General features: G+C 34.3%; 1 protein-coding gene and 1 non-coding gene across 2 annotated transcripts; both read left to right on the top strand.

The window, feature by feature from the left end:
• The first annotated feature begins 12924 nt into the window (after window positions 1-12924).
• On the top strand, window positions 12925-15186 carry LOC137717786 (uncharacterized). Its single transcript, XM_068457273.1, has 5 exons — window positions 12925-13441; window positions 13547-13674; window positions 13777-13889; window positions 14178-14363; window positions 14974-15186. Exons 1-5 carry the CDS (start codon window positions 13086-13088, stop codon window positions 15001-15003), a joined length of 813 nt encoding a protein of 270 aa, XP_068313374.1. The 5' UTR covers window positions 12925-13085; the 3' UTR covers window positions 15004-15186.
• A 416-nt stretch (window positions 15187-15602) lies between these two features.
• On the top strand, window positions 15603-15675 carry TRNAE-CUC (transfer RNA glutamic acid (anticodon CUC)). The gene has a single exon. It is a non-coding gene; the product is annotated as a tRNA-Glu (tRNA).
• The last annotated feature ends 292 nt before the right edge of the window (window positions 15676-15967 follow it).

The raw sequence follows: 15967 nt of genomic DNA, 5'->3' as shown, positions 1-15967 counted from the left end.
ACTTCGCTCCTCCACAATGTGATAACGTTATGTGTGTATTTGATAGGATAACATTGGATAGGGAAGTGATACTCTCGCACATATTTTAGCTTTTCATACATTTTTTTTTTTATAAAAATTTTGTCATTAAATTAAATAAACCTAATGAAATTCCCGTCAGAATTAGACAAAAATGTGTTAAAAGTTAAAAGTGTTTGTTTATTATTTTGTTTTTGAATATTATTGCTTAAGAACAATAATAAAATAAAATAAGGAAAAAATAATGCAAAGAAAACATAATCACCATGGCGGGGTGAAATCACAATATTCCTTTCCCTTTCAATCTCGATGCCTCTTGGCATATAATTTTAAAGTAGTACTATTCACGTATTTATTTTTATATTATATATATATAAATATTTTTTTTTTATTAATTTTTATCATTAATATTATCTAATTCAATCGACTCACTACTAAAAATTGTCAAAACTAAAAAGAAATGCGTGGAAGGCATCTGAAAAGGAGAAAACGAAGGAGGGTATGGAGGGGAGTCAGAGAGATGGTTAGTGCATGACGTTGACGTGTCACGACGGGGTGTGGTGACCACAATGCCGCGTGGAACCACAACATGTCTCCCCAGTGCCTCCCTAGTCTTATTATCCTATTATCTAGTGGAAAAAGATCCTGGCGGGATAATTTTCATGAGGATGTTAGGAATTTTATAATTGTGATCGTTCATCGTATATTATAAAGTAAGAAATTATTTTAAAATTAAATCTAAATAGTACTTAATTAAAACTGACCATACGATGTATGATGAACGATCAAGATCACAGAATTCCAAAAAAATCTGAGGATCCTTTTCCTTATCTACTTACAAGTGGTGGCTCCATCACGCCATTATCATCACAAATTTTTCAATGTATTTAGAACACTACATATGATTAGATAATTGAATAAAGACCTTTGATGCTCTGTCAGTGTTTTAGACACATTGGAAATTCTCTCCATTACTATAGAAAATTTGAGATGGACTAAAAACACTGTATTTTCGTGACTTCAATAATACAAATAGGGGTGTGATATCCACACACCTCATTTTACTTCTTACACATATTTTTAATTTTCGGTCGTCAGATCAGATGAATTGAAGAAGATCAACGAACATAAATTATCAAGGGGTGTGTGAAAAGTAAAATGAGGTGTGTGGACAGCACACCTCTACAAATATTAATTACACTTCATATGACTTTTTATCTTTGAGACGAAACGCCACTATTTCGATATAGCAGTCCATATAGATCCTTCTACAATTACAAATTTTTTAAGAAGTTAATTATGAAGAAGAACACGATACTTCATTCATTTGATTAAGGGTATTAATAAAATATTACTTATCGTAAAATAATAAATAGACCTCGAGCACTCATTCGAACTTAGCACAATTATACAGATCAATAAACTCTTAAACTTCGTGTTACAAAAAATCATGTTAAACTGTTACAAGAAGTAATTAAATCCAATTTTTGTAGGGCCTTAAAGAGAAAACTATTTCTTTTAGGACCAAAAATTAATTTTTCTTTTTTGGGATGAAGACCAAGTTCGCCTCTTCTTTGCAGACAGGCGTGGGCCGGGCCCCACCTTGAGATGCCTTGTCCCATTTTACGTCACCATCTTGTACATCTTTAAAACGCGCCACTAAATGTCTAAATGGACCCATGCACCATCAATGCCGTATTAGAATTCTCTCCCTTTTTTTTTTTTTATCCTCTTTCATTCTTTATTTATTTATTTTTATTAAAAATTAATATAAAATATTAACATAATTTCACTATAATCGTTAAAATGAAAAGAAAAAAAAAAGAAAAAAAAAAATATAGAAGAGAATCCTGCTCCATCTGTGCCCTCCATCCTTTCTCTTTTTTTATGTGGAGGAGATATGCTATTCAGCTGTGGACCTCACTGTGCTTACAGTATTACTATTCCTCTTCTGACATTTGCACAGATCTCTCGTATAATTTTGACTTTTTTAATGTTAACTTCTTGTCTTCATAATTTGATTCGACAATGCATATACAAGATCTTTCATGCATCTTTAGCATCTGGTCGGTATTTGTGAATTATATCCGTTTATCGTATATCGTGTAATTAATTTTTGTTAAATATTATTTATTTTTAATTTTAAATAATTTCTAATCATACGATATACGATGAATGAATATGATACACAGATGTACGATTAACGAACACGATATACAGATCTTGAGAATCCTCACAAAGAGGATCCTCATTCTGGGATATACAAGTTCAATGAAGGTGGAAAAGGATCCTCGCCAGATTCTTTTCCTATGAATCCTAGCGATCTTGTGATTGTGATTGTTTATCGTACATTGTACAATCAGTTTTCATTATGTAGTATTTATATTTAATTTTAAATATTAAATTTTGAAATGATTTGTAACCGACGATGTACAATAAACGATCACGATCACGGAATCTCTAGGATTCCCAAAAAAATAATCCGTAAATGATCCTTTTCCAATGAAGGTAATCATTAAATTTCCAATGGTGCAATTTATGCCCTAATTAAACTTAATTTTGGGTTTTAACATTTGATTATTGCACTCGAGCAAAAAAAAAAAAAAAAAAATCAAAGTTCAAATTCAAATCAGTGTTTGAAATTTTTTTTAATACATATTTTCGTGGAAATATTAAAAAAAAAATAAAAAGATATCAAAAGAGGGTGAGGTGCAGTCTAAATTTTATCACATATCAGAAAAACTCTTAAATTTTGACTAAAATCAACTTAAATGTTGCTAGGGAGATTAAATATATTGATAAAATTAGCAAACTAAATGATGTGTCATTAATAAAAATAAACACATTTATCAACCCTTAAGTAGTAAGCTACTCATCAACACTTAAGTAATAAACTACTCATCAACTTCCAAAACATTTTGTTTCCAAAATTTTGTAAATTTAATCTTTCTATCATTGCCATTTTAAAATTCCATAATTTTCATTAAAAATATATTCATAGATATTTTTAAAGACACCAAGACTTTAACATTGATTCAAATATAACGTCGTACAAACTTTTCTGTACACTAGTGATTGACATGCAACTCATCACTTTTTCTTCTTTTCTATGGACACAACTCACTTGTTCTCCATATTCTAATGAGATGAAAATTTTCTCCCTTCTTGATTTCTCTCGTTTTTTTTTCCTTTTCTTATGGGAAAAGTTACAATTAAACTACATTAATTTTTTATATTGATATTTTTATAACGATGAAATACAAAAAGAAAAGAAGAAAAGAAGAAAGAAGATGAGAATAGAAGGGGAGTCCAATGTTCTAACGGTGATGCAAATTAACAAGAATAAAAAGACAAGTTGTGGACCAACGAAAGGACAAAAAAGCAAAAGACTTTGAGTTGCCTTTAGTATTTTTAATCAGAAGGACTAAAACCAAAACATCATAAATATAGGGGTCCCAAAATATCATAATTCACATGGGTCCCTGCTTGGGCTCACGTTGATCATGTGACAAACTTTGCTTCTTTCTTCCATTTTCGTTTTCGCTTTAACTTATCTTTTTGGTCGTTTATGTTTTCACGACCTAACTATCATGTATTTACTGAGTTAAGAAGTAGAAGACCAAAATTTCTTTTTCCGCTGCATGTATGTCAAACTGTTATTTACATGTTAGGTTGCATTTAATGTATATTGGAATCTCAAATGTGATATCAATGTTACGTTGTATCGTACTTAGTATCATGAGTGTTTTAACTATTATATTTCACTTTTATAACTATTAAATCTTCTAATTTTAATATCAACAAATTATTTATCGTACCAGCCAATATTATGTTAGTACAAAGAAAAATTATGAAATCTCTTTGAATAATGAGATGATCGCATGTGTCTTTTCACTCACTTTCGGAAGTGGCTTTGAAGGGTAAGAGGAGGCCACCCAAGGCAAAAAAATGTTTCACAAACTGCCAAGCAGTGTAGTGGAAAGCATGCAAGTTTGTTCGCTTAGGTTATCATTTGAATCCAATAAAGAGAAATGTTAAAGGAATTTTTTTAAAAATAAGATTCTTTATAAATTATCTGAACCTTATATTTTTGACATAATATTTTATTATATTGACACGAAATTGACATTCCACGATTCTTCGTAGCATTTTTCTTCAATAAAATATCTTCTTATATCGTCGAAGTTTCCTTTAAAAAATAAAAAAACTAAAACTAAATAAATGTAAAACGCATTGAAGCCCCTACAAACTCAAGCCACTTTGCAAGCTCGCCTCGGGCGCCGGAAATCTCAGTGCCGGCCCTGCTCACTTCTTCTTGCTCTGAGTTCAAGGAAGGAACTACTGTGGGTTTCCAAGACATGGAAGTACCATGGCATTGGGAAGGAGTACAAATGGAACCTCACAAGCATATAATATTTGGGCAGTTGGTTATTAGGCTTTTTGGTTCGAGATACAGCGGGTCACAAAGGTACCGTTTGGTACGTGGGATGAGACGGAACAGAGTGGGACAAGACGTTCCGTCCTACGTTTGGTGCGCCTAAAACGGGTGGAACGAGCTGTTCCACGGGACGAGTTTTGGGTGAATTTTCGTTCCACCTCACCCCCTGGAACGACTCGTTCCACATCCATGGAACACAAAATTATAACCTCTCCGTCTCCTTCTTCTTCCTCCTTGTTTCCATCTGAGGGCATCTTTGCTCCCGCTCCATTCTGTTCAGTCTTGTTCCGTCCTATCCCGTCCCATTCCGTTCCGTCCCATCCCGTCTGCATACCAAACGATACCAAATGTCTTGCACAGAGAAAGCTTCACCATATTCATTGGGTCTTGAGGAAAAAATAAAATAAAACCTACGGATTTCGATGTGGGAGAGCGTAAAAAACAAAACCCTATTTTGTCTAGGGCTTGCAAAGCCCGAAGGGAAGTGATTAATCCCAAAGGCATGTCTTATCACCTTTGTCCTTGGTCAACGTAAACAAATCCTCGTAATCTTTGAGGTGCCACACCCACCACGCTTGTCCCTCCCCTTCTCTTTCCCTCGTAGCTGACAAGACCTATTTATTTTGTTTTCAAGGTTCTTATATTTTCGAGGTTGTCTTTCTTGTTTTTCATAGGTCATCGCAGGGTGTTTTGTTACGCCTCGTATCTTTTAGAAAGTAAATTGTATCAATTATCTTTTCACTTTAATTCAATTGAAACAATGATTTCTTAATTAAAAATTTATTATCATTAATTCTTTAATTTTAATTCAACTGCAGAAATGGTCTCTTAATTTTAACTCAATTAGAGCAATGATTATTTTATTTTAATTCAATTGTAGCAATGATTCTTCTAACATAACTCATTTTAATATAATTCTGATGAAATTGACGAAAATAACTATAGCTACACATTTTGATGAGTTGATGGACCCTAATTGTAGCAATAGTTATTCCAATGTAACTTATTTTAAAAAAATTCTAACGAAGTTGATGAAAATAATCATAGCTACACATTTTGAAGAGTTGAGGGACCAATGGTAATTGATTTTTAGTTGGTGAACTATTTCTCTAATTTGATTAAAATTGAGAGATCATTGCTACAATTTACTCTCTTTTAAATATGAGATGTTTTTATAATCATACATGAGCATGTTTTCTACCTCTTCTCTGCATGTTTGTTGTTACAATAACACGGTCGTTTAGCTGTTTGAATTTACAGTATGACAATAAAATAGTTAATGTAATTTATAATACATTATCGTTTAATTATTTAAATTCACAGTAATACAACAGAATAATATAATTCATATTTTATAATACGTTGTCGTTCAATTATATTTGAATTCACAATATAATAACAGAACAATCTTTATAGGACATCTAAGTTTAAATGCATGCTGTGGAGCCTAAAATAATCTCAAATGTTCTAGAGGCGATACGTGGATTTTTATTCAAGAAAGACAAGATTGCCCTCAATAAATGAACAGACTTCTCAGATGCTCCTAAGGGCAATTCACACCCCTGGAGGTCTCAGCAGCTGAATACGACAGTCCACAGCTCACCTAGCCTTGGCAAAGAATTAAAGATAAGGATTAATTACCCAAATCCTATCTTTAATACATTCCTAATTGAATATTGAGTTCAATCAAGTAAGTAATCCTAATTTAAATCAATTAGGGATAATTACACTATTATCTCAATATATTATTTCCTAATTAATATCTTGGGAATATTTAGAGAATATCTCTCCATTAAACACTATATGGCCAGCCCTAGCCCTATAAATACCCCACATTCTACCAAATTTTTTGGGCTTTTGCAACCCTAAAAACGCCCTAAACACTTTACTCTCTTAGAGAAACAAACTTAGGCATCGGAGATCCGTTGACCTAGCCCCTACCCCTCACCCCGTGGGCGCGTGAGGCTTAGGTCTCTGATCAAAGTTGTTGATTGTTTTACATGTGCATTTTCATCAAGATTAAAGACGGCGAAAATTTGCATCGACACATGCCACGTTCTCGTTTGCTAGGAGCTTGAGCCCACATGGCTCAAGATCACGATGTCATTGCCTAGCAATGCCATTTTTCACATATAACCTTAGAGAAATGGTAAGAAGACTCTCTTAAAAATGTAATATTCTATAGACTCTCCGTCACTTTATATTTTAAGCATAATTGTTGTGTCAACATTATGATAACATTATGCCTAAAACATAAGATGACAAAAAATCTACGAAGAGTTTCATTTTGAGAAAGTTTTCTTACCGCTTCCTCATAAACTTAAACTATATATAAATAGAACCTTGGTTTGAGGGAGTGTAAGCCAGCCTTGGATCAAACTTCAACAAGTTATCTGCATATACATGTAAGTTTTGAGCATTTGAGTAGATTTATTTACTTGGAATTTGGATTGCACTCATGGCCTCCACTACCATGGCGTTTGCCCAAAACCCTATGAAAAGTTGTGTATAGAAATGCTAGCTTTTTATGAAGAACGAGATTTGGGTATTATATGTCATGATTTTGGCAACGAGAAGAGGACAAAGATAAGCAATGCAAATGCATGAGACTCCTAGACTCGTTAATTCTCGAAAGCACAAAACTCTAAAGATGCTCCTCAACCCTCATCACATCATCACTTTGTTTGATTAATTTAACTAATCCTTTTACCTAAGGGTAATACTAGTGTTCCCTACATAGAAAAATGCACACATTCCATCATTTTCGAATAATATACTCGAATAATATGTACTTACATAAACTTTATAATTAAAAATGTTCAATTTATAAATCTCATTTGAATATCATTCTTATAAAAAAAATATTCGAATCGGAGATCGTTTAACCATCTAAATGCATCAAATAAACGGATAGTTTAGCATGAATATGTTACTTGGTCCACTTGATGGACAAAATCTTCTCTCATTTTTATAGAATTCTTCTCTCACACTGTCGATTTGTTCCATAAATTTAGATGACTAAACATTCTCTGATTTGAATGATTTTTTGTAAAAATGATCTTCAAATTAAAATTAAATAAATTGAACAATTTTAATTAAAATTTTATATTGTGAAGATACATTGTTTAGAAATGGTGTAATATGTGCACTCTTCATTTGGAGAACACAAATATTATCCTTTACCTAATTCCTTGCATCCTCCATCTTTCAATACTTTACTATATATAATGAGTAATGCTAGGAAGACCAGTTATTTAAAACATATAATGTGGTTATTGATAATTGAATTATTACTTAAGTGCTGATTAATGTGTTTATTTTATATAAGTGACACATCACATGGTTTACAAAATTTGGTCTAAAAAGTTGGTCTACCTAGCATTATTCATATATTACTGGATAATACTTGCATCCCTATATGAAGGATGCATATATCCCCTATTTGCGAATACTTATCTTGACCAAATGAACACAATGATTAATTCATTAATCTTCATTTGAAAATCACTCCTACAAACAATCCTTCGAATTTGAGATCTTTTAGTCTTCCAAACACATTAAATAAATAAGCAGTTCATCATTAATATATTACTTAGTAACTACACCGCTGATTTGTTTTATACATTTGAATAACTAAATGATCTCTAATTAAAATGATTTTGTCACATCTTGGCCCGGGCCCCCACCACATCCCAGGCTTGACTCCGCCGTAGCACGATATTGTCCTCTTTGGGCCCCAACCACGCCCTCACGGTTTTGTTTCTGGGAACTCACACGAGAACTTCCCAGTGGGTCACCCATCCTGGGATTGCTCTCGCGCGCTACTCGCTTAATTTCGGAGTTCCTACGGAACCTGAAGCCAGTGAGCTCTCAAAAGGCTTCGTGCTAGGTAGAGATGAGAATATACATATAAGGCTTACAGGATCCACTCCCCTGGATAATGTGGGATGTTACAAATTTTTTGTACAGATGATTTTCAAATAAAAATTAACAAATTAAATTGTTTTGATTATAAATTTGTGCGATCAAAATACATTATTCGCAAGAGAAAAAGAATTCATCTCCCAAGAAGGGTCCTGTATTATTTGGGGCACTCATGGGAACAAAAAGCCAAATTTGTCTTTGTCATGTAGAAGATACAGACGCACACTCTCAATTTACACTATCGTAGTACAAATTTAATTGTCCTAAACACAAGCAATTTTTCATTGTCAAGCGCCAACATATACCGCATATTCAAATAAGTTGTATTCATTATCCAAAAAAAGAAAAAAAAAAGGTTGTATTCACGTTGTTATCGTATTACAACGTACATATTAGACTCTTTAATGATAAGATAGAAAGTTTCAATTACAACAATTTCTTTTATGTCAATAACTAAGAGCTCGTTTAGAAATATTTTAAAAATGAATGAAAATGTTTCTAGAAAAATAATGTTTAGGAATTCCAAAAGTACTTTTGCAAGAAGCACATAATTTGCAAGTAACACCAGTTATGTGTTTCTTATAAAAAGCATTTCAAGTGATTTTTTTTTTAATTCACTTATATTTTTTCTAAAAATTAATTCAAAATATGTCCGCAAAATACGCTTTAAGCCATTCTAAAAATAATTTCAAACAAACCTTAATAAAAATTTATTAAGCAGATTCTAATATTCAAAGCTTATGCCACATGCAAATAATTAAAAATACGAGAAGCGATTGATTAGAAAAATGATTAACGTGGATTCTTATGTTCACATATCCGTCATGTTGAAATGAAAATTTGGACACGATTTTCGAATATTCGCACGCAAAGAACCCAAGGATTATATTACTATTAATTGTAATTAGTTGCCTCTTGCTTTACGCATTGAGCTACAAAACCCTGCATGTGACAAGAGTTCTTGGCATTGAGTCCTCAACTGGCCGCGGATGTGTTGAGTGCCTGTTTTTGTGTCTCATTTGTATCTATTTTTTTAGTTACTTGATTTGTGTCCATTAATTTAAACTAAAATGAATTTTTATTACAAATGATCTTTAAAATTGACTTACATCATCAAGATGGTCTCTGAAATTGAAAATTAATCAATGTAGTTCTTGAAAATAGGTGTTACAAATCAATGTGGTCCTTCCATCACAATTCTGTTAAAAAAATATGTTAAATGCTGATGTGGCACATAAGTGAGCCCCATAAATAGTTTTTTCTCACAAATAATCCTTGAAATTGACCTATGATATCAAAATGGTCCCTGAAATTGACCCGTGACATCAAAATGGTCCATGAAATTGAAAATTGATCAATGTAGTCCCTCAAGTAAGTGTCTGAAATCAATGTAGTCATTCTGTTACAATTATGTCAAAAATTTTGTTATGTGCTGATATGACACATAAATTGGTCATACAAGTCTAATTAAATTAAAAAAAAATACAAATAGGCTTAATAATTTAATAGTTAATAAAAAATTTGTCAATGCAAAAACCCAATCCTGCAATCACCTCCGATCCCAATTCACATTTCTATACCTCCTTCACTCTCTATTCTCTAAAAAAATCTCAATACACCCATTTTTACACACTTCAACACCCTTCATCGAAGTGAATTTGGATCGAGATCACCTTTGGTGATGGCTTGGCCCATTGGCAACAACTTCTAGACCATCACCGTTAACATTTAGGCGATCAACATCCTCACAACCTTAATCTTGGGGAGCTTGTTCGGCGCTTCCCTAGTGGTCTAGTGATGCAAGGAATGATGAGGCAGACCTTGAGATAATGAGGTTATAATCGAGGTGCGTCCATTGTTGGTTGAAAACTATTTTCACACCCCCTCTTAGGCCTTGGTTAAGTCTTGTGCCTTTGAGAATCTATGGAAGGGAGCTCTCTTCGGAGTATGCCCTACTATAAAAAAAATAAAATTCCATTGTGCACAAAGGTATTTAGGCAACTTTTTTAATTAATTATTAAACCCACATCAGCACATAATAATTTTTTTTACAGAATTGTGACATAATGATCATATTGATTTACGACACCTACTTTCAAGGACTACATTGATTGATTTTCAATTTCAAGGACCATATTGATGGCGTAGGTCAATTTCAGGGACCGTCTTGATGGTGTGGATTAATTTCAGGACCATTTTGTGATAAAACCCTTAAATCTTGTGGGACCCATTTATGTGTCACATCATCACTTAACGGAATTTTAAACAGAGTTGTGAAAGAATGACTACATTGATTTGCAACACTTATTTTCAGATACTACATTGTTTGATTTTTAATTTCAAGACCATTTTGATGGTGAGGGTCAATTTCAGGGACCATTGTGATAAAAACCCAACTAAAATTTAACACTATTAAGTTTAAAGTGTGAAGTGTCGACTTAGTTCCTGAATTATCATCTCAATGAAAATTAGGTTCCTAAATTATTTTTTAGTAAAATAAGTCCATAAATTCATTAAAAATTGTCAATTTCATTCATATTATTATATTCAAAGCTATTTTATCTAATTTTTCGTCAACTTAAATCACTTGACGCACTTTAGAATGTAATACCAACATTTTCTCGCCTATAAACCCTTAACATTTCATATAGATTGTGAATCTAACGTCTAATTTACCCTTCAAATTTAACTCCATACAATATTTCTTTACGTAAAGTTACCAATCTACCCTCCAATGTGTACCACATGCAAGTAACGTGACTTAAATGGACGGAAAATTAATTATAGTAGCTTCGAATCTTATATTAAGAATGTAATTGGCAGATTTTTATAATTCAATGACTGAATTTTTTGAAAAAATATTTTAAGGACCTAAATTTCACTCAAGTGATAATTTAGGAACTAAATTGACAATTCACCTAAGTTTAAATATATGAAAAAAATACAAAACTAACATAAATAAATAATACACAAACCAACAAGTAACATCAGTAGCCACCGGGCCACTCGTGTCCTCCTCCATCATCCTCCCATCTCAAGAACTCATTCTATAGCCACAATCCACCACATCACTCCTCTCCTATAGGCTATATCACAACTCCTTACCCACATATTACTTATCCTCAAATGTTCAAACATTGTGTCTTTGTTGCTGCAAATTTTTGATTCCGAGAATGGATACATATTCCCTACACCCCTACTCAAGAACAATAAAATTGGAAGATGAGTTATCCATGTATCTTATGCACTAAAAAGAGAGAAATCGTATTGAAAACTATAAAAATTGAAACCCATAGAGCACAATTATCAAACTCAATTTGATGAGTGATCAAGGAGAGGAGGAGACGAATGAGGAGTTGGTGGTGCTAATGGTGGTTGAAGGAAGGGTGAACGACTAGAATGGGGGTTGGATGTGGCTCATGTGATGGTTGGATTTCGGTGAGGCGACGAAGAAGGGGTAGTGGACGGTAGGTGTGGTAGCCACCGAAGTCTTGTGAGGGATTTGTGTGACTGCTATATGAGAAGAGAATCGAACTTTGGAGGAAAACTACGATTACACTAAGAGTTAGTGCCACATACGTCATGCAATTAGTTGGGGTACTATGCTCGTCCATTTTGCACCCAATTTCGAATTTCTCTCACTCCAAATTATAGTATCATAGGATATAATGTTGTAAAAAGGAAAATACTTTGTCCTAGGAAGAAACTAAACGGTCAAATTTCTCTCTCTTGTTTTTTTTTTTTTTTTTTGTGTTAACCATGATGAGGAGACGTGAGTATAATCACATGGTCTAGAACGGATGCGATCTCCCTATTCACTCGAGTTCCAATACGCTTCCCGTATTTAGATTTATTTAGAAGTAGAATATATATCATTTTTATAAAAAATAATATGATTGGTTGTATTGTTCATTGGGCCTTGTAAGCCCAAAATAACAACAGCCTACATGCAACTCAAACAAATAGTATTTGGGCCCAAACCCAACTTTCATATATAAACGATCTTTGCTTGTTTATTTGGGGAATAGGGATTCGAACACAGAACATTAGGTGTAAGAGTACAAACTTTTAACCACTCAAACTAAATCACCCGTGTTACTGGATTTTGTATTTGATTCTTCGACTTTTTTCATTTGCGTAACATCATCACAATACCGCCACCCTTATTTTCTTTTAAATATAGAAACTACTAAAATCCAATAAAGTCGTAAAGTATAAATGAAGAGATTTTTATTACAAATGATAGATGCATAATTTGAGTTCTACATTTGTACTCTTTTGTTTGAAATCGATCAATGATGTCCTTTACATTTTATCCCGCACTCATTGACTCAATTTCATTAAACATTATGTTACTATGCTGATGCGGCGCACGTGTAGTTCCAAAACTCCCTCATGAAGCTCCACATGGATTAAACAGAAGGGTCATTTTTTCAAACATGGTTTAAAATTTCAGAAACCATAAAAACAATTTAGAGAAAACCCTAAATATAGACCACAAAATTCTTTTCCAAGAAGAGAAAGTTAAATATATAAACCAGAAAAATTATGAAATATCTTCAAAGCGAAAGGCCCAAAAACAAAACCAGACAACTAGACAAGAAGAAGAAGAAGAAAAGGTTTGGGCAGCGCTGCGCTCGTGTGGGTGTTGCTATAGCGAACGAGTGTGGGCAGCTGAGCAACCCACGGAATTGAAGGCGCAAAAATGCTAGTGCTCGGCCAAGCTCCCGGCGGAGCCTTATCAGCCCGGCGGTGTTCTCTCACTTCCCCGCCAAAATTCTCAAACCCAAACCCTCCCCTCTTCTCTTCCCGCAGACCCAGCAGATTCTTCTCCAATGTAAACCCTTCAAAATCCCTCAATATCACGCTCGTAAAGGCCAACGGAGGCGTCGACTCGGCTTCCTCCACCGCCAAACAGGGCTTCTCCGCCTCATCACCTCCTCCTCCTCCTCCGCCTTCCGTCGATAACCAACCAGTTTTCGTGGGTCAGGAGAACATACCTCTAGAAGGCGTGATTCAGTTCGAGAAGCCCGATTCTTCTGCTCGTTTACGCAAATGGGGGTAATTTCTAACGATTTCAGGAAGAACCCAGTTTGTGATTTTGTTCAATATTTTTGTTTATTGATTGATTTTAGCTTGTGGGTTTTGATTGTTTGTGGGTTTCAGTCGTGTAGCATTGCTTGCTGGTGGGGATGTTTTGGCATTGCTTACGTTTGCTGCAATTGGAAGATTCAGCCATGGATTCTCCGTTTTCGATTTCGAAACACTGCGCACGGCTGACCCTTTTATTGCTGGTATGGTTGTTCTCCTTTGCTACTTGTCTTGAGCTTGAATTAAAAGAAAGCATGGCCTTTGTTTTTTTCGTTTTGAACTAAAAGCCGAATGTGGTTGAACAGGGTGGTTTTTGAGTGCTTATTTCCTCGGAGGCTTTGGTGAGGATGGACGTGGAGTCAATGGACAATCGAAGGCTCTTACCGCTACGGCTAAGTCATGGGCCTTGGGAATTCCAGTAAGTTCATATGCTTGGTTTGCTTCGACTTCCCTAGTTTTGTTGAGATTGTTGGAGTATTAGCTTTGTTATTCAAGAGTTTCATTTATCATTTTTCACTTTACTTTGTCACACTTTTAGCTCTGGCATTGTTATTTTTGCTGTCTGTTCTGATTTCATTACTTCTTGTTGTTGTGGCTTTACATGCCTGATTGCATTACTTGTTAATAAGACTTTAGAGAGTTTTATGTTTGCTAAGGCACCGAACCACGTTTCAAAATTCATTTTTCTTTTTACTTCTTTTGGCAGCTTGGGATAATCATAAGGGCATCAACAGCTGGCCACATTCCGCCAGTCAAATTCATGCTTGTAACAATGGGGAGCACTGCTGTTTTACTTATTGGATGGAGATCACTATTGTATAAGTTTCTTCCCGGTGATAAGAGCAAGAAGAGTGATGTGTATCGCCGCGGTAACCCATTTGAATTGTTTGAGGTACAGCAACACTTCCTGCTTAAACAATCTTTCTTGAAAATCATAATATCATAATTCCAGTACTTTGCCTCGACAAATCCAACTTTTCATGGATAATGTCATTGGATACAATCAGAACAGCACTCGTTCTCATGGTAGGGAGTACTAGAACTGTTCTTTGGTTTTGGAAACTGTCTAGTGTCGTAGTTTTTGCATAATGTGCATATGTTTGAACAAGCTAAAGCACCATGTGTAGCCTGAACAGATGTCTAAAAGTCTGCGCATTTGGAGTTAGTTGATAATTGATATTGTAAAACTATCCTTCCAAGCTATGACCTCAAATCGTTTGTTGAAATGAACTTCCCTGAAACTGCCGAGTGCATCGGATATTGCATTACTTTGAAATGATAGAACTTAAATGTTTTCCTTGCAATCCTCTTGTTACACTTGGTTAATATTCTGAAATGATGAAGAATAAGCAAATCTTTTCGTATGCTTGATAGAGACAACATATTGCTCTTGCCTTTGAATATAACGGTAACTCTCGTTATTCTTCATAATTTCTCTCCCAGTTTTGAAATTTCGTTTGACCTTCTGTGTCTAACGGTCAAATGTTCATAATTCGTTGCAGTTGCTCACTTCATTAATACGAAGGTGGTGACCAATGACGGTTCATTCGATCAGCCTGTATCACATGTTACTAGCAATCCTGACAGCAGTCGCACTCGCTCAAGATATTCTTGGATAGAAATGTTACCCCCGGTGTGTTGTTGTGAAGCAGACACACAAATGTAAAGATAAGAGAACTGATAAATTCATTAAGAAAGTGCTTTTCCAGCACTCACTGTCACTGGTGTTCTCCGATTCTTATTCCATTTAAAATATCTTTTTGGTAGTCATTCCTGACATAAGAAGTACAATGCAGTGGAGCTTTGAATCGTAAACATGGGTAACTGCATGTATTTGTATATGGTAAAGGTGAACAAAGCGTCTCGTAGCTCAAATGTTAAGAGTATTTATTTTTGGACTTGAGGTCCTACGTTCGGATTCCCTTACCATTGCTTGTCTCACCAAGGAGAAGAAAAAAAAGAAGCGAAAAGGTGAAAAGGAATTAATAGCAAAAAGAAAGGATACTGAAATTGCAATTTGAAGCCATTGGAAATAACTGGACCAGGCTTATGATTACTTTTTCGTGACAACTTGTGGGAAAAGCCCATTGGTTCAATTATTAAGAAGTCTACCACATAGAGGACAATCAAATCCGTTGTAGTCTAGTTGGTCAGGATACTCGGCTCTCACCCGAGAGACCCGGGTTCAAGTCCCGGCAACGGAATTTTTTTTTAATCTTTATATTTTATTTTTTTCCTCCTTCCTTCTCATTAATAAAACACGAGCAAAATGCACCCTACGGGTGTGCTTGTGAGAGGTTTAAATTTACTTAATTTTTAAATAAAATATGCTATATTTACATGGCTGAGAGAATGATGTAAAAACAGCAAAATTTATGCTGCATGTAATTATTAAATTGTCTACTATTTTTATTATATTTTTAATTTTGGTGAGAGGATTCGATGATACAAACTACGTTGAGAAAAATTAGTCTGTTATCCTATTTGGAGATGAGC

The sequence above is a fragment of the Pyrus communis genome, chromosome 15, assembly GCF_963583255.1.
Source record: "Pyrus communis chromosome 15, drPyrComm1.1, whole genome shotgun sequence".
Lineage (NCBI taxonomy): Eukaryota > Viridiplantae > Streptophyta > Magnoliopsida > Rosales > Rosaceae > Pyrus > Pyrus communis.
The sequence above is the reverse complement of the archived record's forward strand: the minus strand, read 5'-3'. Positions and strand labels throughout refer to the sequence as shown.